Below are 21,545 nucleotides of genomic sequence, written 5' to 3'. Positions count from 1 at the left end.
TAATCTAATATTTTGTAGTTAGCAACTTTGCTTATAAATTATGTAAATAAAAAAGATATTCTTAAAGACATTTGCTTATTTAAGAATTAAAAAAATTATATTTTATATTAAAAAGTTTAAACAAAGTGTTTTAATTAGCAATTAAAAATTAGAATTAGGTTTTTTTTAAATAATTACACATTAAAAATTAATAACTAACTTAATTATATCAACAATATTTCATATTAGAAATATAAAACTTTATGATATCAAATACTAAATTAGAAATTAACAAAATATCAATGGTATAAATTAAAAAAAAATCACAACTAATAACTAAATAACATTAACTTATATTAAAAAAATTCTAAATTTCAAACATTAAAAATTCAAAAAAAAATAACAATTTAAGAATAAGGAGGTTTGAAAAACTAGAGAATATATTAAAAACTCAAAAATACAACTTTCGTTAAACACGGTTGTCATATGTACGCATGCCACCCCATGCGTACTCATGGACGTGATTTTCGACAAAATCGCGTATGCAGGCACTCAAAACAGAAGGGGTGCAGTGGCTCGCGTACGCATACACATAACCACGTATGTCTGCGTTGAAAATTTGTCCTTCTCGCGTATGCATGCCCCATGCATACGCATGATCGTAAAAATTGACGAGGTCGCGTACGCATCCACCTCATGGTGAAACAGAAAAGATTTTCGCGTATGCATATATGCTTTCGCGTACGCATGTCTTGAGTTTTTCAGAAAAGCTGTTAAGTCTGCAGAAATCAATTTGACACACCAAAACTCAAATGCGCATAACTTTTTCATTAAAAATCGTTTTTACTCCATTCTTCAAACGTTATAAACTTCACGGACCCAATTTTTATTCAAAATAAGGTTTTACAAAACTTGAGGGTATGAAAGCTAAGTTATGACCTGTCAAAGTTGGTCAAAATTTAGCTTTTACCCAAAAACACCAAACCTTAAGTTTTTTCAAAACTTTCAATTCAAAATCCATCATATCACAATCCAAAATAGTCCCTCATGTCCCAAACTATATTCACATGCTTTTTAAATTACTTCACAATATACCAACACTCAAAACCACACAATCTATTCAACAAATTCATTCATACAATCTCACCAAATCTAACACTGACTATTAACGCTTAATATTAAATGCATATATCAAATGCATATATCGTATCTACTCCCAATCACTACAGCAGAGGCGGGATTTTGTGGCGGTCTTTTTATGAATTGACGGTGATTTTAAACCATCGCAAAATCAAATACCGGCGGTTAACCGAAACGCCATGGATATGGGCGTTGGGATTGGATTTGGCGGCGGTTTCCAGCAACCGCTGGCATAACCGCCACTAAATCAAAATTTCGTGGCACACCTATAGAAAATCGCATCCGTATTCCACTGACACATTTTGTAACATATTTACCGGCGGTTTTTTAACCGCCACAATTTTTATCGCTTTGTTTACGTGGCCGCACGTTTAGCGGCGTTTTTAAAACGGCCACCAAATGCTAATATATTTTCTGTTAGAGATGCCGACGGTTACAAACCGCCGCTAGATATAACACTATCCTTAATTATGGAACCAAAATAGAGGCGGTTTAAAACCGCTGCTGTTTTAATAGAAATTAAAAAAAAAAAACAGAAAATTCGGGTCTTTAAAAAAAATGCAAAATTGTTTAAAATATTATTCAATTATTTTTTATAATTCTTCTTATATTTTTTATTATTTTAAGATTGAATATTTTCAACCTTAGAATCTAAACTTGTAGCAAAAAGAAAATTGATATATAAGCAAAATAGGAAATATATATCCATAAAAAATACGAACAAAAAGAAATCTCTTTCAAAGAGTTGCTCAGTCTAATTCAATAAAATGCTTGATTCATAGCAAAATATCTCCACTCCTAATATTCTACTATTCACTCTATCATTCCACGAAACCCATTTCTGCAGCGATGTCTGGTGGCAGCTCCTCACCCTGGCATTGAAACAGATAAATCAGAGCACTCTCCATCACCTTCATCTTTTTCTTCTCTGCTGCTGCCTCATCCTCCATCGCCTTCCTCTTCAACTTCTCGTCTTCAAGCTCTGCCTGCAGTTCAAGCAGCTTCCTCTGACTCTCCTCTAGTTGGACTTCGTTGCCAGACCCATGTGAATTTGGACCGAAGAGTTGACTAGGAGTCGGTCCAAAACCCACACCACGTACTCTACCCGGTTTCTCTTTTCCGAAAACCTGAGCAATGGAATCATTTTGAGACAACACCCTTGATGACTTATCCTGCTGCTCAATCTCCTCAATTCTTTCCTACAGACACAAATTAGCATAAACAACAATTTTGTTGATGAGTCCATCTCATGTCAATAACACATAGAAAACGATAACATAGGATGCCTGCCACTATAACTAGTTGTAAGGGATAAATGAAACTCAGTCATTCACATTCTACGGCAACTGTTTCCAAATTATATCTTAGCTCAAATAGTCTAGAAACATAACTGTTAAATTAGCAATGATAATTAAAGTAAGCTGAAATAGGACTTTTAAAAGTCTCTTGGTCTATCTTAACATACAGTATCAAACCATTCATCAAACAGGAGCAAAAACAATATAGCATAGAAAAGTAGACTATTGCCCTATTTGAGGTCATAAGTTTATCGATCAATTATAAGTAGTAGTACTTACACCGATTGCTCTTGCTTCATCATTCATATAGGAGCCGTCCTTTTTTTTTGTGCACATTTATCCATAACTCTCCTCTACCAACTATTCTCCCTTGTTCTTCCGACTGTATCAACAAATTTTATGCCATTACCGTTTTTCACACAATCAAGGCAACCTTAAGTCACAGAAATATTCTGAAGAGTGAACAAAAAAAAGTAAAGTACCTCTTCTTCCAAACGCCGTGCAAAGCTTTTCGAACCGCCAGTGTGGGTATACTGTTGTTTTGATCGATTCTTCGCATTTTTCTTGCACTTCTCCTATTGGTCCAGCAGAGAACACGAGAGATTATAAGATGATTTAAAAATACTCAACACAACAATAATTTGTAATATACTAGTTTACCTTCGTCTCGGGTTTGGCGCGATAGTCAAGGAACCATCTCCAATGCTCTCGATCTATTCCCGGTGGATGGTTCTCAATATTTTGTTCAGTCGTGAACATTGGCTCGAAATAAGCATTATACAACCTCAGCCTTGTCTCCTTCCAGGACTTTCCCATAGCTTTCAAAATATTTTTTTGATGGTTCCTTCGCTATCTTCATCAATGTGGAAAATATGCTATACAGATAACAAACAACAGTATGTCAAAAGTTGTAAAAATAAAGCAGATTTATTTCAAAGGGGACATAAACTTTACCTTGACACATTCATTATAAACTTTGTCCTTGGTGGTAATCTTGCGCCAACTTTCCTCGCAGATAGAAAATTTCCCAAAATCAGATCCTAACAGACCAAGCACGCCACTCAACAGTCCAGCCTCATTTCCAATTGCTTGCTTTGCCTTGTTGAACCTGAGCACGATCTTTCTACCGTTAGGCCGTTCCATAGCCTCCCTGATGCTTAGTCTTGCCGGCTTGATTGTGCTATCAAAATCTAAAAGCCAAACACAATACCATATGTGTATCCGTAGTGGACAGCATGGGAGAATAAGAATAATCACCAAGAGTGTAAATTGGATTGAACACATAAAATTTAATAGCTAAATTACTGATTATCCTGACTTTCCAAAACTCTGTTGTCTTGCGTCCTTTGTGATTCTGAGCTCTAGAATCAACAAACGAGTCATCAGCTTCTTGATCAACAGAATCTACATCATTAGCATTATCCGTAGAGTTTACACGGCTTGGCTCCGAGTTCTGAATGGTAGTTGTGCTCGTTTGTGGAGCAGGCCTTGGTACATTGCGCGGCGGAAGGAACGGACGTGAAGTTGGAGGGACACTATCACCACTGTCCGGGAGTATTTCAGAGTCATCACGGTGGGTAGCAGAGGCCGGAGACGGAGCCATTTGTGGTTGCTGACATCCTTGTCCTACTTTCGATTTTTTCGTGAAACGACCTTTTCTCGCCATCTTAGAAGATAAAGGGCGCCTATTTCAACCAAATAACAAATTAAAATCAAGAAGAGTCAAAGCACATATCATTCTGTTTTGATAAATTTGTTACAACCAAAATTAAATTATAATTCATTGACTAATCCATATAGAAAACACGAAATTTAGATACATATATAAGATTACATACATGTGAGACTATAAGTTCTGCCTAGGACTCTATGATACTCCCAACCATTTCAACAGAAAAAGCACCACGTGCATTCAAGATTGTAGCAATTGCAAAGGGCAACTCCAAATTAATTTCTATGTTTCATATATAGCTTTTAGTTTCATATATAGCTTTTAGTTTCAAATTAATTTAAGTGACTAAATAATTTAATATATTTAATTAAGAAAACTAGTGACTAAATGATTTCCACGAACAAGTACCAAATACACAAGAGGAGTATTTAAAATATATACGATGAAGAGCCTATAGGTAGATATGACCGAACCATTAAATCTTAGGTAAACAACAGCATTAAAAAAACACCACGCACATATCAAAATACAAACCAAATGGCTATATATATTAATGTCATATTTTAGGTACAGATTTGAACAATGAAAAGCATATAAATTACTCATGACCTATCCCAATTTAATTAGATCCTTCCATTGATTATTTCATGCATGTCCTAGAGTGTTAGCTATAATCATTGCAACGAGTATATGGGGTCAAAAAGGTGTCTTATTTTATAATCACCATTGAATAATTATACACTCAAAAAATATAATTCCCAAAAAATGAATAAATAACTAAATCAATAATCATATGTTATAATTTTTTAATTAAATAATTAATTACTAAAATAATCAAATCTCCCGTAAGAAAATAATTAAATGTATAATAAATAAACTAAACAATCAAGCTTTGACCTATGTTTGAACTACTTTGCTTTTAACTCTCTATAAAACCATGTTATCCTTGTTCAACAAAAAAGAGAAAAGATACAATGCCATATAAGAAGAAACAGTGATCAAATCAAGCTAATAATTAGCATGATTTCAAGCCTTTTGTCAGGATTTATGTTAGTCATTACTGTCCAAGAGAACTCATCATCAGTTTCAATTGTTTCAAGCAATAAAATACCATAGTTCAAGTTCCTTTAATTAGTTATTTAAAATTCTAGGCAGTTAAAGCTTCCCATTACAATATAAGTTTCCACAAATTCTTGATGAAACTTCAAGTCAGAATAGTTTGAGTCTCTCACGAAAATTTCAGGGAATGTGCCTTGAACGACAATAGCATTGGGATCAACGTTAAGGTAGATGCTAACACTGACATTTTCATGAAAGCATGTTAAGAAGGCATTTATTCATGAGACTAGCCAGTTATGCTACAGCGCCAAACAAATTCAAAGATTTTGAATATAAAGATAGTGACAACTGAATGAGTTCCAACTCTCCATAAAAATCTCATGGGATAAGGCAAGCCAAATAGTATTTCATAACTAACTCAGAATGAAAGCAATGCAAAAATAACCAAATCCTAAAGGAATATAAGTTCAAACTTTAAGATGGGCCAACCTTGATCTCAATCGGAAGCTGTGAAGACTGGTGGAGAGACCTGAGCGACCGGGAGTGGCTGGAGACCCAGGTCCAGCGCAAGCTGAGGATCCCTCGTTGGGAGCGTGGGTTCTGCGAGCTTCTATTGGGGAGGGGTTCCTTCGTTCAATGTTTTCGAAGTTAGGGCTGGGGAATAAGGAATGAGAAGCAGAGTAACTTATAGTGGAGCTGGGGTATTTCATAAAAGGGTTTCAATTTTAATTTTGCGGCTTCCTTTATTTGTGAAAACCCAAATTCCTAATATAGCATTTTAAAGCAAAATCAATAATAGATGGGTTAATATCCTAAATTTTAAAATAATAATAATAATATTAATAATTAAATAGAACAGTATAGGGATTAGTCATAATAAAAATTTCTAAAACATGTTTGCTAAACAGGTATGTGACTCGGTAAGAAATCCTATGCAAGTCTTTTTTTTTTTTTTTTGAAAATTCCTAAGTGGCTAATGCTTTTTGTCTTATTTTTAAAGGAAAGACTAGCTAATTTTCTCTTAGAATTTCTTTGGAAGATGGATAAATAAAATATACTAACAAGACACTTTTCTTGGTTTTTTCTCAAATATGTTTTAACTTCTCTATTCTTAAGTTTTTCATTCATCTTAAAAGATAGAATGTAAACTAGATATATACTCTTATGTAATTATCTGTAAAGTCTAGAAATGTATGAACAGAACTAATTTTTTATGTCGAGGGTGTAATGAGAGTAGCTGGAGATTGTGCAAGTTTAGAGAAAGCAAAGAAGTGAAAGATAAAGACGTGGCTTGAATTAGAAAATGGCAAAACTCAAGCCTTATATCCCATCATAGATACAATGTGTTAAATTTTAGTTCACGCACATACTAGTAGTGTACACACATAGTAGCTGCTGATAAAACAAACTCTAACCACCTTGTGATTAATAGAGTAATATCTTGGGAATAAACAACAATTTTGGGATGCTCTACAGTTTAAGATAGTAAAGAGTGAGGTCTAATTATTACTCCACGTAAAAAATTAAAAGCATTATGAGGTGGATGAATGATAAAAGCAGGAGTAAGTAGGAGAAAAATCTCCTGAGAAATAAATTCCTAGAGACCAATATATGTAAGTGAAATATAACATAACATATTCATTAGGTGGTTGATTCATGTATAATGTAAGGATAAAAATAGTAGTAGGCATCGGCAGAACATGTGATTTGTGGTATCATAAGTCATTTTAATCTTCTCACTAGTTGGGTGAATAAAATAGCACAAACTTGCATAGGATTATAAACACCAGCGAATGAAATTTATATTTAATAGAGGCTCGAGGGCCTTCACTGTGGCACAGAACAATGATAAATCCAATTCATTAATTATTCACTTTCAAAAAGTAACAAAACAAATGAACCGTTCTTGTCTAAATATCACATTCCCTAAGTTCTCAACCATGATAAACTGTCCAACAAGAACAATCTCTAATAACAATTTGAGAAGTTATAGAGTTACGACAAAATCAATCAACAAGGTTCGGCTTTCCCGAATAACTTCAACTGAAATTCAAATAAATAAACTAAAGCAATGTTCTCAAGGATTCAAGTACTTTGTTGCCCACATAGCCAAGTGCCATGCATTCTTCTTTCCAGGAGACATTCCACTGTAAAGATATTCATTATCTTCTAGTGTTTTATTAAGGTCATAGGACAGCATGGAACCATTTCGACTGGCAGAAACAGCCTCATCAGACCCATCGGAGGAGACAACATCCTCTTTCTCCATCGAATCTGGAACCACCTCTCCTGGTTCTTCGGATGCTTCTTGGAACTTTGGGCGAGATAACCCTGAGAGTCCAGCATCATATCCAAACACAAAGGAACAATTGATACATTAGAGTGTGACATACAATCCTATTATATTACCATTGCATATATCATGTATTTCTTACTGTCCCATAGTCGTTCAAGGCCATATTCCATGAGCTTGAATTCCTCACGTGATGCAATATCCAGCTCAACGAGCAGAGTATTTTCATAGCGTGTCTGTACAAAATATTAATTATCAATACTATAAATAAGAAGCAGATACAAAGTAAAGCACACAGAGACCAATTATCAATCAAAAAGATAATAAGGACAACAAGATCTTGCCCATAATTCTTATCACTGGCATCAACTGATTATTCTGATCTTATTCAAAATCCACCGTAAACTCTCTCACAAGTCTTATAGGTTCCAACTTGGTCTCGGCTTACCCGAATCCCATTTTTACAGGTTCCAACTTGCAAGTGGCTCTTTGTAGTGAATCGTGCACCTAAACTCCATAAAGAATTACAAATATTGCAGGTGGCAAATGGGTGTCTCCAAATTTGTAGGGATATGTTAGTAATCTTTTACAGTGCTGAGTGAATTAGGAAATCACTGGCCATACAGAATAATTGGGTGCTTTCTTGAGCCAGCTCACATCATGCCAATACAAGCAATTAAATTTGAGTAAATTTTAAACCCGCACATATTTGTATGTGGTAGATACTAGCATACAATTTAAAGCAACTAAATTTCTTCTAGCAAGGGAAAATAGAGTTTACTCTGATCTAAAAAATACAATTATATATCCATCCTCAATGGTGACTCGGCTTCTTTAATTTTACCAAAACAGCGCAATTTAGGAAATTAGCTACATAGATAGAGAGATGTGGTATAAATTAGATCAATCGAAAGGTAAAATAGGAAGTATTACCTTCACCTCGTCAAGTATTTTCTGTGTGAACCACAATTCCGTACTTGTTATAAACTCAAACCCAAATTTAGCCCAGTACTTTCGGTCCCAAAATAGCAATTCCTATAAATTTAACATAATCGCCTGAAATGGGTTTCAACAAAGAATATGACAAGGAAACACATACTAAGTAATTGGGGATCAGCAAACAAACCCTCATCAGAGAAGCCGGCGCATCACGAATGGCTCGATAGAGGTGACTTTGTCCAGAAAAGGCATCCAGCCATGACTGTATACGCGACTGATTGAACCACAACTACCTTACAAAGGATGTTGCATGGTCCAACGATGAGAATGGAGACGCCTCTATCATCTTCTCTGTGAACCAACGGCTTCTGGTAATGGGATAGAAGTCTCGGCTCTCCAATTTCCCTGATAGGCAACGAAGATAGATAGAACGTATAAGGACAATTAAAAAATGTGATTGGAGGAAATCTTATATGAGAGGCAACAGTTAGAAAAAAAGACCAATTATATCAGAACCCAGTCAAATAATAGAGATTTATATGAGGGGATAAGTTTCAAATAACAAGAAATAACTCAATCGAGATATCTTTTCTGATAATGAAATGACTAGAATACATTCAACTATCTCTCCTAGGTGAATCATGACAGTAGTATATATGCATAAAATCCCGTGAATATGAGCTACATCCATCATGGAGAAATGTATATTAGGAATCGGCAGCCTCATCACAATCATCACCCACGTCATGAGTGGATTCCTCTAAAACCTCATCTCTTGTCAACCGCAAGTCTTCGACATCAAATTCAGTCAAGCTCGTCATACAGATTTGGGGGTGAAAGTCGACCTCACAATGTTCATAATCTTCGCCCATGTCAAACAAATCTCTAGGCATCACATGGACTACTACACTCCATCTGTTGTCCACCTCATCATCCACGTAGAACACAAGACGCGCCTCAGATGCTAGGATGTACGGCTCATCGTCTTCTCGATCACCGGTGTGAATCGGATTGGTAAAATTGACACAGGTATGACCCAACTCGTCTTGTCATATGCCTCTGCCCAACGTGGTTTCTGCCCAGAGACACTTGAACAAGACTACATTGAACTGACCACTGTAATTTAGCTCGATGATGTCTACTAATCTCCCGTAGTACGATACACCGCCGACGGTAACATTGACATCCCGTTTGCTTGCATAACTCCTAGTATCCGAAGTGACATAAATTCTGCTATTTTGTGTTTTCATCCCTTCCTCCCTCGAGATGGTTCTAAATTTAAATATATTGACGTTGTAAGTTTGATAGCGTCTGGCCTGAGCAAGGGGTCCACGGGCAAGCCATTGCAACTCGTTCGAATGACTGGTGCTTCCAAATGGGACCTAGAATTGAACCATTAGAGGCAAGAAAGCATCAATATGGAAAGTGAAATCCTATGATATTAAGGATTACCTGATGCCTAAACTAGTTGGGGAATTCTCTGTGCACCACACTATCTATAAGAGACTGGGACCTTATTTTGCTTCGCATTTTTCTCTTTGTGATGGCTCTGTACTCACTATGCATGGTGAAAAAAGATGTTCAATTTTATTATTGTTAAAGCTATATTGGCTCGCTGCATAATTTTAGAACTCGGTCTTGATACTTACTCTAAGAATTTCTCTACGGCAATGCAATTGACCAGTACATGACGATGTGCTTGAAGGATTTCAGTGGGGGTCAAAGTAAAAAATGAAGCAGCCCCGACCGCCTTTCCGACTTCTGGGAACATGCTGGCAGCCTCACTGGGCAGGGCATCGCTTGGCCAATCGTCAACCCGCGTCGGTCGGTTGATCCTAGTCTCGACGTTATTTAGATATCTTGAACAGAACGTCAGAATCTCTTCTGACAAGTAGCCCTCTGTAATAGATCCCTCCGGTTGTGCCCTATTACGCACGTACTGCTTGAGACGACATAGGTACCTTCGAGAACATAACACATAAAATTATAGGTGACAGCTATCCTAAAAAAATAGATCGAGAAAGCTTAGATATATTTCTACCTCTCAATTGGGTACATCCACCGGTAATGCACTGGGCCACCGAGGCGTGCCTCCTCGACCAAATGCACCGTTAGATGAACCATGACTGTGAAAAAGGAAGGTGGAAATATCATCTCCATGTGGCATAGAGTATGGACCACACGATCCTGAAGGAGAGGTAGTTGACGAGGATCTATGCATTTGCTGCATAGTAGTCGAAAAAAGGCTGATAACTGAGCCAAGACAGCGGACACTTGGGTGGGCAATACGTGCCTTGACGCAATTAGCAAGAGATGTTCCATTAGAATGTGGCAGTCATGACTCTTCAAGCCCGATAACTTGCGCTGTTTTATATCAACACATCAAGAGATATTGCTAGAGTACCTGTCTGGAAAGACCACATTCTTGATAGTCCTAAGAAATACCTCCTTCTGTGGATTTGACATGGTAAAGACTGCAGAGGGATACTTTCCACCTTCAAGTGGCCACATATCATGCCTGATTCCCATCAACTGGAGATCTTTTCGAGCCTTTAGGTGATCTTTGGACTTACCACTCTCGTTCAACATGGTGAACACAATGTTGTCGCACACATTCTTCTCTATGTGCATCACATCAAGATTGTGGCGTAATTCGTTGTTCTCCCAGTATGGGAGATCGAAGAATATACTCCTCTTTTTCCAGGGAGACTCGTCTTGTACCCCGGTCTGCTGTCCGCGCCTTCTTTTACCACCCACCGCTCCCACCTTGCCGTGTGAGACTGGCACACCCTCCAACTGTCTCAAGATATCCCTGCCAGTCAATTTGACAGGTGGGGATCTATCATCTACCTTTCCATCAAACCTATCCCGGTCCTGTCTATATCTGTGATCGTGATTCAAGAAGCGACGATGACCCATGAAACACCATTTCTGACTGAAAGTGAGTCACCTAGTCTCAGCGTCCAGATTGCACGTGGGGCAAGCTCTACCACCGTACGTGTTCCAGCCAGATAAATTGCCCAATCCAGGAAAATCGCTGATGGTCCACATCAACGCAGCACGCATCTTGAATGTTTTCTTCTCACTGGCATCATACATATCAACACCGGCCCACAACTACTTCAACTCATTGATCAATGGCTGTAGGTAGACATCTATGTCATTGCCAAGCATTTTAGGACCGGGAATAATCATGGAGAGGATAAAGTTGGTTTGTTTCATGCAAATCCATGGGGGTAGGTTGTATGGAATAAGAATCACTGGCCATATTGAGTACTTTGAACTGAGGTTTCCATATGGATTGAAGCCATCACTAGCCAGGGCTAAGCGAACACTGCACGGATCGCCAGAAAAGTCAGTATATCTCCTGTCAAATGCTTTCCAGGCCTCACCGTCCCTGGGATGCCTCAAGGAACCGTCAGAATTGGTTCCTCTCTTGTGCCACAACATGTCCACTGATGTCTTGCTGGACATGAATAATCGCTGCAACCGTGGGATAAGAGGAAAGTAGCAGAGAATCTTCGCTGGCAGAGGTTTCCCATTCTTCTTGACAATGGCATTGATTCTTACTAAGGAATTCTTCCGGGTCTTTTGCTTCCACCTGGATGCTACACACTGTTTGCATCTAGATAGGTCTTGATCGGAGCTCTGATATAGCATGCATTCATTTGGACATGCATCTATCCTCTTGTACTCAATACCGAGCTTCCTTATGATCCTCTTGGCATCGTGCAAGGTATTTGGTATCTTTGCATGCTGGAAGGCATCCCCCAGTAGCTCTAGAATCAAACCGAAAGCCTTGTCGCTCACTCCGCACATGCATTTGATATGGTAGATCCTCACCAAGAAAGACAGCTTTGAGAATTTTGAGCATCCCGGGTACAATTCCTGCTCGCCATCCTCCAGCAAGTCGTGAAAGGCACAAGCCTCGCGGCTAGGTTCGTCATATAAGTACGGCAACCCCTCTGCAACGTCTCCGACATGACCATTCATTGAGTCTTCATCGTCACTCTGCAGTCCCGCCAAGTTGAATGCGTCGTGAACCATGTCACGCATTTGATCTCCTGAATTTACAGTGGGTTCTAGTTCTTCCCTACCGCTGGATGTCTCGTCTACGATCCTCTCACCGTGATGTAACCAAAAGGTATAGTTAGAGGGAAAGGGTTTCATCAAAAGATGATCGTAAGCGTCCTCTCTAGTTTGGAAAAATCGGAACCCACACAAAGGGCATGGACAATGTATCATCACATCGGATGATGCATTGGCAAATGCGAAGTCAAGGAATCTATTCAGACCATCCATATATTCTACACTACCTTGTGGCTTTATAATCCAGCTCTTATCAATGTATAAATAAATGAAATAGCACAAACAAATAAATGAATAGTAAGAAAATTATATAGAACTTAAAAAGTAGTAACAGTTTATCACAGTTATTGGATGGGAGAGTACCATACGTAATAAGCTCGATAATATATTGCAAGCAAAACCATGTAGAAAGGATTTGGGGAGGTTGCTTACTCATTGTCAAAATTTTGTGCTTTATAAAAAAATTACTGGTAGAAAGAATTGCTGATCCCAAGTCCAAAAAATGAAAAGACAGAAGGAAAAACCTTAAAAAATGAGGGAAAAAACAATAGGAGTAAAGTTAGATTTATGTAATAATTAATAAGAAACTAAACAATCATAATGAACAGAAACCTCAAATACAAATTTTTTGCCCTTAATTGCGGGTTAACTCAACAAAATAAGAAGAGAATAGCCGGATATAATATCCTCTGTTATGCTTAATTTAAATTCTTTGAAAGATAAATTTGATTAAAAAGATCATTTGAAAGAAATAAAAAGTTCATTTTAGGGAAATATTAATAAAAAATTAATCTAACAAAAAAAATTTTGGAGATAAATCTAAACATTTACTCCCAAGATTCTCGAGCAAAGCATGCTAGCATGTTTATGTTGATGATGAAGCTCTTTGCAATGATAACAAAAGGTTATTAATAAAGCAACTTAACATGCAGTGGCAACTACATATATTAATACTTATATAATTCATATATAACTCTCTCATGCAGTGGCAAAAGCCTATAAATACGTTGAAGACAAATCTAGATATCACAAGCCAAGGCTAAATTAATCCTTCCAATCAACATTATGTTGCCAAATGAACCACAAGTAGAAAAATTAAATAAATAAAACGAACATTCAATTGCAAAGCTCAAATATTGTTTCGGATATTGGATAATTAATGCTCTGCGGCATATTATTTTATCTGTTGATAATTCGGGATGCTTTGCACTAACTCATTGGCAGCAAATTCATCATGGACTGAAGTGGCAAGTAAACATGAACCCCACCCCCACCCCCGGGAACGGAAAAAGAAATCGTAAAGAAAAAGCCATTGTAACTTCTCAAACAACTAGCTCAAATCAAATGCCAAGTAATAATTCGTATTAGGGTCATAGACAGTGAAGCAACAATTCATTCATTAAGACAACCAGCAAAAGCAGAAAGTATTTCCAACTTGTTCCACCCACAAAACATTAAAGTTTGTTTTCATCATCAGGGTCATATTCATAGCAGATATACTAAATAAGTAGATTGAGTAAATTGGACTAAACCTGGTACAAGACCGCCACCAAGCACAGTGGAAACTTCAGTTCCGAAAGTACCAGGCCTGAAATTAAAGGAAACATCAAACTACACAATATAACACTTGAGAAAAGAAGCACATTTTATTTTAAAGAGCAATGGCTACACGATCTAAAGGGACAAAACAAAACCAAATCCTAAAGAACTATAACCAAATAGCATTTCATAACTAACTCAGAATTAAAGCAATGCAAAAATAACCAAATCCTAAAGGACTATAAGTTCAAACTCTAACATGGTTTTATTTTATTTTATTGTATTACTTTAAAAGCTGTAAGGGAAACACAACTCATATAAAGGATTAGTTTCACCGTTTCTCATAACAATTGAAAACAGGGAAGTCCATAGAAAAACAAAGCTATTTCTTTGGTTAAATTTATCCCAAGGTGGCAATAATGCTATTACTTCTATCAATCAACATTGCTACTTTAAGATAAACACTATATACCCCCATTCACCTCTGTTTCTTATAAATACAAAATGTATATGTGGAAAACATAGAATGAATGTTGTTTTTTTAGGGATAAGTATAGACTATTAAGGAACTAAAATTTTGAAAGTCTTTTAAGTTGAGTAAAATAACACTGTTAAAAGAGATTGAGATCAAGAAAGATCAAGAAAGTATCTAACTGCAGGGGAGTTTTTAGGTCTCTTGCTTATTGCATTCGGAGTTGACAATTGTTCAAACAAATAAGGCTTATTCTCTCAACCACAATCTTCTGGTGTGATGGTGTTAGCTGTTATACTCCTATTGGTCCCAGTAAGCCAATTTTGCGTTAGCCTCTTCAATAATCATATAGGAGATTCCAGATCAAATGATATTAATATTAACTCCACATTTTTCTATGTTTAGGTTCTAATTAAACAGGGCAAGCGCTATCAGGGAGACAAGGTTTTTTTAGTTTTCGGGCAATGATAAATGTGTTAGAATCCTGCTTGTTTTCCTACAGTTAAATATTGCAGTAACCATTAAATGCATGAGTGGTTCATTATACGGTTTGAACTCATTCTTCTCACTTTAGCATCTCATCCTAGATTGGGGTGAGCTTGGTTTCTGAATTCTAATTATTTAACTTCAAAGGAATTATAATGTTACCTTATTTATTTGCTGAAAAAGGTTAATGAAATTCTGCTGAAATAAAATGTTAACCTCTTCTAACAAAAATGTTTTCACAAAATACCAAGGTCTAAAGCACACTTAATGGACCAGCAAAACAGCAATTGAAAAATAAATTACCAACGTTCAATGATCACTTGGAAGAGTCAATTTTACAAAGTCCTAGTTCTTGTAAAATATGGCTTCATTAGATATGTATTCTCAATATACCATTCATCCTTTATCCTTAAAGCATTATGTGAATTTCAGCCTTTTTAACCCCCACCCTTCCAATTTAACGTCCCTACCAGGTAATGCATTCTTTTATGAACTGGTGCTGAGATCGTGCAATATTAGATATGCATTCTTGTGTAGTTTGAATGATCAATTCTACTACTCACCAAGCCTAACGAGGAATAGTACAACAATAATAAATCAAGATCATGATATTCATATATAATAAGAAAGTTGAAAGAAAAAATATCTTGTTTGAAGTGTGCTCTAGAAGCTTCTATGCCCCAAATTATTTTGCAATTATTATCAACAGCGTAAACAACAACACCCTTTGGAAATTTTTGTGCATAATACTTAGCAATCGACACCGAACGAAGTCGCTTCCTGCAACAGAACCGGGTTTGTTGATGAGGTTCTAATCAGCAATGTCTCTTAAAAGATTGAATTACAATCTGCTAATTAATCTAACTCAATTATCTATCTAGCCAATCACAACTCACGTGTTCAGTTGGTTAAAATTATGACAGGAGCAGAATAATGAGTAGCCAGCTGAGCTTGCTCACATGGGACCAAATAAGATGAATCAAATTCATAACCCAATCAATGCAGCAGTTAACTCCAATTAATAGAAGATTCGAACAAATTCTTGTTCGAAATTCCAAACCAAGAGTGAAAACACGAAGGAAAGCTTAGGGTGTTAGAACTAACCAGGGACAGGGAGAGGCCGCGATAGCTCAGGATGGCGAACGGTGGAGGGTGGCTCAACAGTTTCGTGCACGGCCGGCAGAGGACCCAGTATCGGCAGCACCTTCGCAGTGAAGCAGAGATGGCAGCAGATTTTGCGCACTTCCAAGGACTCTTCGCGGGGTTCTGCTTAATTTGGGCAAGAATGAATTAGAATTTATAGGAGAAATTAAAAAGGGGTAAAGGAGAAATTGAGTTAACAAATCCTCACCTGGTGGCGTTTTGCGATGCAATCGCTGCTGATTTGTGGCACGCGAAAGAGTCCTGCCTTCACAACCTTGTTTTGGAATAGCAGCAATGGGTGTGCTTCGCGGGCTACCAATCACTCTTCGCGGGTTTTCTGCAAATTTGGGGGGAATCAACTCAGGGTTATAGGAAAAAAAAAAGGGGGCAAAACAAAAATTAGATTGCTTAAGATTGGATCCTCACCTGGCGGCGTTTTGTGATGGAGTCGCCGCTGATGATAAGGCACGCGAAGGAGTACTGCTTCCCCAGCATGTTTCACGGTGGCGAGGTGTGTGGCCTCCAGATCTTCGCCGCTATTTTTGCCTCGCGTAGGTGATGGCGGCGTTTTTGGTGGAGTCGCCGCTGATGATTGTGGCACGCGAAGGAGTTCTGCTTTCCCTAGCATGCTTTGCGGCGGCGAGGTGTGTGGCCTCCAAATATTGGCCGCTATTCACCGTGCCTGGCGTAGTGAATCTCCAACCACAATGCACATTAGACTTCTACCATCATTTCTATATCCACAAAACATGAACAATTCACAAAATTCAGCTTATCCTATGATCAATTAGCCTAAGTTTTCACATGACATTATACATTAACTATGAGAAACCAAAATCATACATTGGCCGATTTCTCCCTAAACTCGGAACACTTCAAAATGTCCCCTTCCACGAGCTCCAAGCCTTCAACTCCTCACCAATTGAATTCTTAGCTTCCAAGGCTCAAATCAAGCATCCAACATTCACCAATTTGATTTCAAATAATATAATTTCATCTAACACCATACAATTTCACTATAATCAACATAGGATTCACCAATTTGGACAAACCACAAAAGTTTTGAGTTTTCTTACCTTATCCATTAATGATTAGGGTAAAATCCAACAATTATCCACCGCTAGAGTATTCCTAAACCATTAAAATTACAAAATCTCTTAATACTAAAATCCAAATTTGTGAAAATGTAAAGAAGGAAGAACTGGGGATAGAATTCGAATTTTTTTACTACTTTGTTCGGATAGAATTGAAGAGAATTCCGAAACGAATGCATGGCCGCTGACGGCTCGTCAATCAAAACTCTGAATTGAGAGATATGATGGATTGAAGTTTTGGACAAGAGTTAGGGTTCTTCTTCCCTTCTCTTCCCCCTTTCAGCGTGATTCTCTTTGAATTTTCGGGAAAGAAGGATGAGCTTTTTCATTTATATAATAGGCTTTGAGTTCGATTTGATTTGGTTCAATCGGTTTGTTTTGTTGACTCGGTTTTAAACTAAAATTTTTAAAATTAGTGCCTAAATTAATGTTTTAAATATTTTTACCATTTTAAAGTATAAAATTTAATTTTTTATTTTTTTGAATAACGATTAATTTATTAATTAATTATTTATTAATTTTTTGGAGTTTAAATAGGTACTTGTTTTACTCCGTAATGACAAAAGGAAAATAATAGATATAGAGGGACTGAGGGTGTTTGGATTCTTATTGATGGTTGCAACTTCTTTTATATTTGTTCATGTGAGTTTATCATCTTTAGCAATATAGTATCATTTCTTTTCTTGTGTTTTCGCTGCACTCTATTTTTACAATCGAAAGCATCATAGCATATATTCAGGGAAGCTTTTAAAAAATCTCTACTGGAATTAGAAGAAGATTATTTTGCTGTAAAAGGGAAGTTATCTCGTACTTAATCTAGTTTACTTAATGCTCTATATTTCAAAAATTTGTTGTCAACAAAGAGGAAATTGTTAAATTTGAAATATTTTATCTAATTTATTGTAATGACAAATATTGGTTGAGTTAATTAAGTTGGACTCAATTAGTTTTATGACTGAATGTGCATTGAGTGTTTTAGGTATAATTTAATTTAAAATTAGTATTAAAGGTTAAAGATGCTACTTCAGTTATATTGGGAAAGAATTACCTATTAAGAAAAAGTTTTGATTAGAATCAGGCCAAGAAGAGATAGTAGCTACCACCAATAATAAAAATAATTATTATAGTAATCAATTTGAGAGAGATGTGGATTGCAATGGCTAGGAAAAACAAGAGCTACATACTATTATTGTTATAAGAAGATGATCAAGCATGCATTAAGAAGAAGTAAGAAGAAAAGAAAGAAAATATAGCCTGCACGTTTGAGTAATATGTTTCTTTTTCGCTGAGTTTCAAAGCATATATTCAATTTTAGATTTTGGAATTTTTCTATTTAAAAAGAAAAAGACATTTTTTTTTTGTGAGAGAAACTTTGAGAAAAAAAGCTAATGTAAAAAAAGGTAGCACAATAAAAAGAAAAGCCAAGATACAGTTTTTGTTTGGGTTTTTGAAGCTCGTAATCGTATATAGTTTTGTTTGTCTTGAAATAAAATCAGTTTGGGTTCATTTATCTTTGACTTTGTATTTGAATTGATGTTTGTAATTTTATTGATTATTATAGTAAAATTTTATCATAATTAGAATGAAAACTGAATGTAGATTTTATAGTTTTATTGTACTTTAAAGTTAAACTAAGATATATATTAGTGTCAATTTCTCTCATCCTTTTAATCTATCTTAAAATTTCTCGTTACAATGGCAAAATAAAAAAAAATGTCCTATTTATTCAATAACTTATTTTAAAATTAAAAGTGACTTAATTCAATTTTTTTTTTCTGAAAACCTATAAACCCTACACAAATAATGATCATTATGGATTTATGGTTGCAAATTAACGATGGTTCTCTACGCTTCAAAATATATTCAAATTCAAACTAGCTAGTATGTAGCCACAGCACTGTCAGCACATGTATGTGTTGATTTCATAGAGCTAGTTATTGATGTCCTTGGAATCAAGAATAACATGTAACGCAGTAACGTAGCGTTCATGATGAGCTTCATTTAGACATATAATAGATTCTCGGCTATATATATATCCAACAAAATATTAATGTTGTGGTGGCAGTATGTACGTGTTCGTAAAGGTAACGGCACCAGCACTAAGAAGCAAAAAGCATGTGTATGCAGTAGTAGTAGCAATAGCATATAGTATATAGTATATACCATATATCACATATATAATAAACAACCAAGTAGAAAGTACTAGCTAGTTAAGTGGTTTAGGAGATTATTAGTAGCAATAAAGAGTAGTTAACGGGGATAGATAATAATGGAAGGCAAACTCAAAGAGCAAATAATGGCATGTAATGTGGCATGCATTTTGGTGTATGTAAAGGTTCATTCATTACATTCGTCAGCGTGGTTGACCAGCTAAGTAAGCAAGTAAGTAGTAATAACAAGTGGTTGCGTGGGAATCCCTTTGGTGAATTTTGTTTGTGTGTAATGTGTAAGGATGATCACACTGAAATTATTTTAGTCTGAAACGAATTGAAGCCATTAGTCATCAGATCCCGTTTTTGTTTTTGCAACTTATTTTGTTTATGGGAATTTATGTGACCGAGGACCTTGATTTGTGTATTTTCTGTTGAATCTGCACGTGTATAAGCCACGGACTTTAAGGGTATTTTGGATCCTCTTTTATACCCCTCCAATTATTATTATTATTATTTTGTACAAATAATAATGAAAAAATGCAATGGGAAAAAACCAAAACCCAAACCTGCCCATCATTGTGATTCACACATGCATTTTGGGCTTATTAATTAACTGCTTCAAATTTGAGAGGGAGGGGAGGGATAATCTATAAGGAAAAGTTTAGAGACAGCAACTTTGTTAAATTCTGGTCAGCATGTAACCAGTAAAAAAAAGTGAGTTATCGGATGAAATCTCACATCTATCTCACATCATTAAAACCATCATTGATGGCTATTTGATTGCTACAAATCACAAAAATTACTGACCCTAACATTCCTCGATTTATAATTTATTGATTAAATTTCAATAGATTGTAAGTATGAAATAAAAATTTTATATCAATATCTAGTTATGTATTATTATTTTTTTTTCATGACCTAATTATGTATTATTATGTTAATAAAATAAATAATTTTAAAATAGAATAATTAATTAATAATCCAATTCAAAACAGTGCATCGTTTCAATAATTAAGTAAATTACTTTTATGTTATTAATGCATCAAAACTAATCACACTCAAACCATATTCTTGAAAAGCAAATTTCGTAACATAGATTTATAATTTTTGTAGCTATATATATATATAAAGTATTACCATATATGTGATATTTAGGATAACTATATGCATATATAATATAATAAAACATATAATATGTACATAAAAAATAGTTGCTAAATTAGTCATTATATATTTATATATAAATATATATTATTTAAATTATTATTAATATATATTTTATATAAATAAGTGATTTTTGATGGGCATCTTACATGATGAATAAATAAAACTGAAACATTCGTACGAAAATTTCCACACGACCCCACCTTTAGATATTGTTATGAATATGAATGTAGGATAACTATTTTATAACAATGTTAATAACCTAACAAAGATGACTTGCTAACTTATCATCACAAAATTACACAGGATATGATAGAGGGTCTTATAGATATATGTATCTACGAGAAAAGAGACAATTTTTGTTGGCTCTAACCACAAATTTTCTGCATCATTTCGGATATATACTAACAAGCTGTTTGTTTATATGGTTAAAATTATGTGTTAGTCCGGAGATTCTGTCAGCATGTGTATGACAAGAACGTATAATGTAACATCTTTCTATCAAAAGAAAAAGAAAAACTTGAAGACAAGGGCTTGGTCAAGGACATGTTAGATGTTATCCATGTATCACGTACTAACAAACAAATGTGGTCTCAAGTAACCACCAAAAAAGAGTTCCATCTCTCTCAATTAATAATGTAACAAACAAAAAGACTCAGAAAATAAGCATAATGATATATTAATTAGATTTTTAAAGTTGTGAGGTTTGAATGGTCATTTTAGTTTAATTAGCTTGCTTAGCTTAATTACTTCATTGATTTTATTACCATCACTTAGAGAATCATATTAAAAATATAATCATTTACGTAATTTTTTTATTAACTTTAATCTTTTTAAAGAAAAAATAATTTTATGATATAATATTAAAGTTTTTAGACCAAATAATTTAAAATTTGATCAGTATTTTTTTTTAAAAAAAAGAATAGCATAAAATAAATAAAAAGAGAAAAAGATTATGTAATAAAATATTTACACAAACAAAAAAAAATTGTGTGAAGAAATATTTTAAAGATATAATTATTTAT

General features: G+C 35.3%; 2 protein-coding genes across 2 annotated transcripts; both read right to left on the bottom strand.

Annotated features, from left to right (window-relative positions):
* Window positions 1–1,776: 1,776 nt before the first annotated feature.
* LOC112772831 (uncharacterized) lies at window positions 1,777–5,886 on the bottom strand. The gene is made up of 7 exons (XM_072226214.1): window positions 5,638–5,886; window positions 3,723–4,102; window positions 3,372–3,607; window positions 3,078–3,292; window positions 2,900–2,992; window positions 2,697–2,799; window positions 1,777–2,318 (listed from the first exon to the last, which is right to left on the bottom strand). Exons 1-4 carry the CDS (start codon window positions 5,856–5,858, stop codon window positions 3,239–3,241), a joined length of 891 nt encoding a protein of 296 aa, XP_072082315.1. The 5' UTR covers window positions 5,859–5,886; the 3' UTR covers window positions 1,777–2,318; window positions 2,697–2,799; window positions 2,900–2,992; window positions 3,078–3,238.
* Window positions 5,887–11,497: 5,611 nt separating this feature from the next.
* Window positions 11,498–12,682, bottom strand: LOC140181416 (uncharacterized). The gene has a single exon (XM_072224976.1). It carries the CDS (start codon window positions 12,680–12,682, stop codon window positions 11,498–11,500), a length of 1,185 nt encoding a protein of 394 aa, XP_072081077.1.
* Window positions 12,683–21,545: the final 8,863 nt, after the last annotated feature.

Source organism: Arachis hypogaea, chromosome 18 (genome assembly GCF_003086295.3).
Source record: "Arachis hypogaea cultivar Tifrunner chromosome 18, arahy.Tifrunner.gnm2.J5K5, whole genome shotgun sequence".
Classification (NCBI taxonomy): domain Eukaryota; kingdom Viridiplantae; phylum Streptophyta; class Magnoliopsida; order Fabales; family Fabaceae; genus Arachis; species Arachis hypogaea.
This window is presented reverse-complemented; position numbering and strand designations above follow the sequence as displayed.

Excerpts from the sequence above, each read along its gene's own strand:
- LOC112772831 (XM_072226214.1), bottom strand. The coding sequence starts at position 5,858 with ATGAAATACCCCAGCTCCACTATAAGTTACTCTGCTTCTCATTCCTTA. Across the intron at positions 3,608-3,722 it reads TTGGAAAGTCAGGATAATCA|ATTTTGATAGCACAATCAAG; the intron begins GTAATTTAGCTA and ends TTTGGCTTTTAG. Across the intron at positions 3,293-3,371 it reads TTTATAATGAATGTGTCAAG|CATATTTTCCACATTGATGA; the intron begins GTAAAGTTTATG and ends TTATCTGTATAG.
- LOC140181416 (XM_072224976.1), bottom strand. The coding sequence starts at position 12,682 with ATGGATGGTCTGAATAGATTCCTTGACTTCGCATTTGCCAATGCATCA.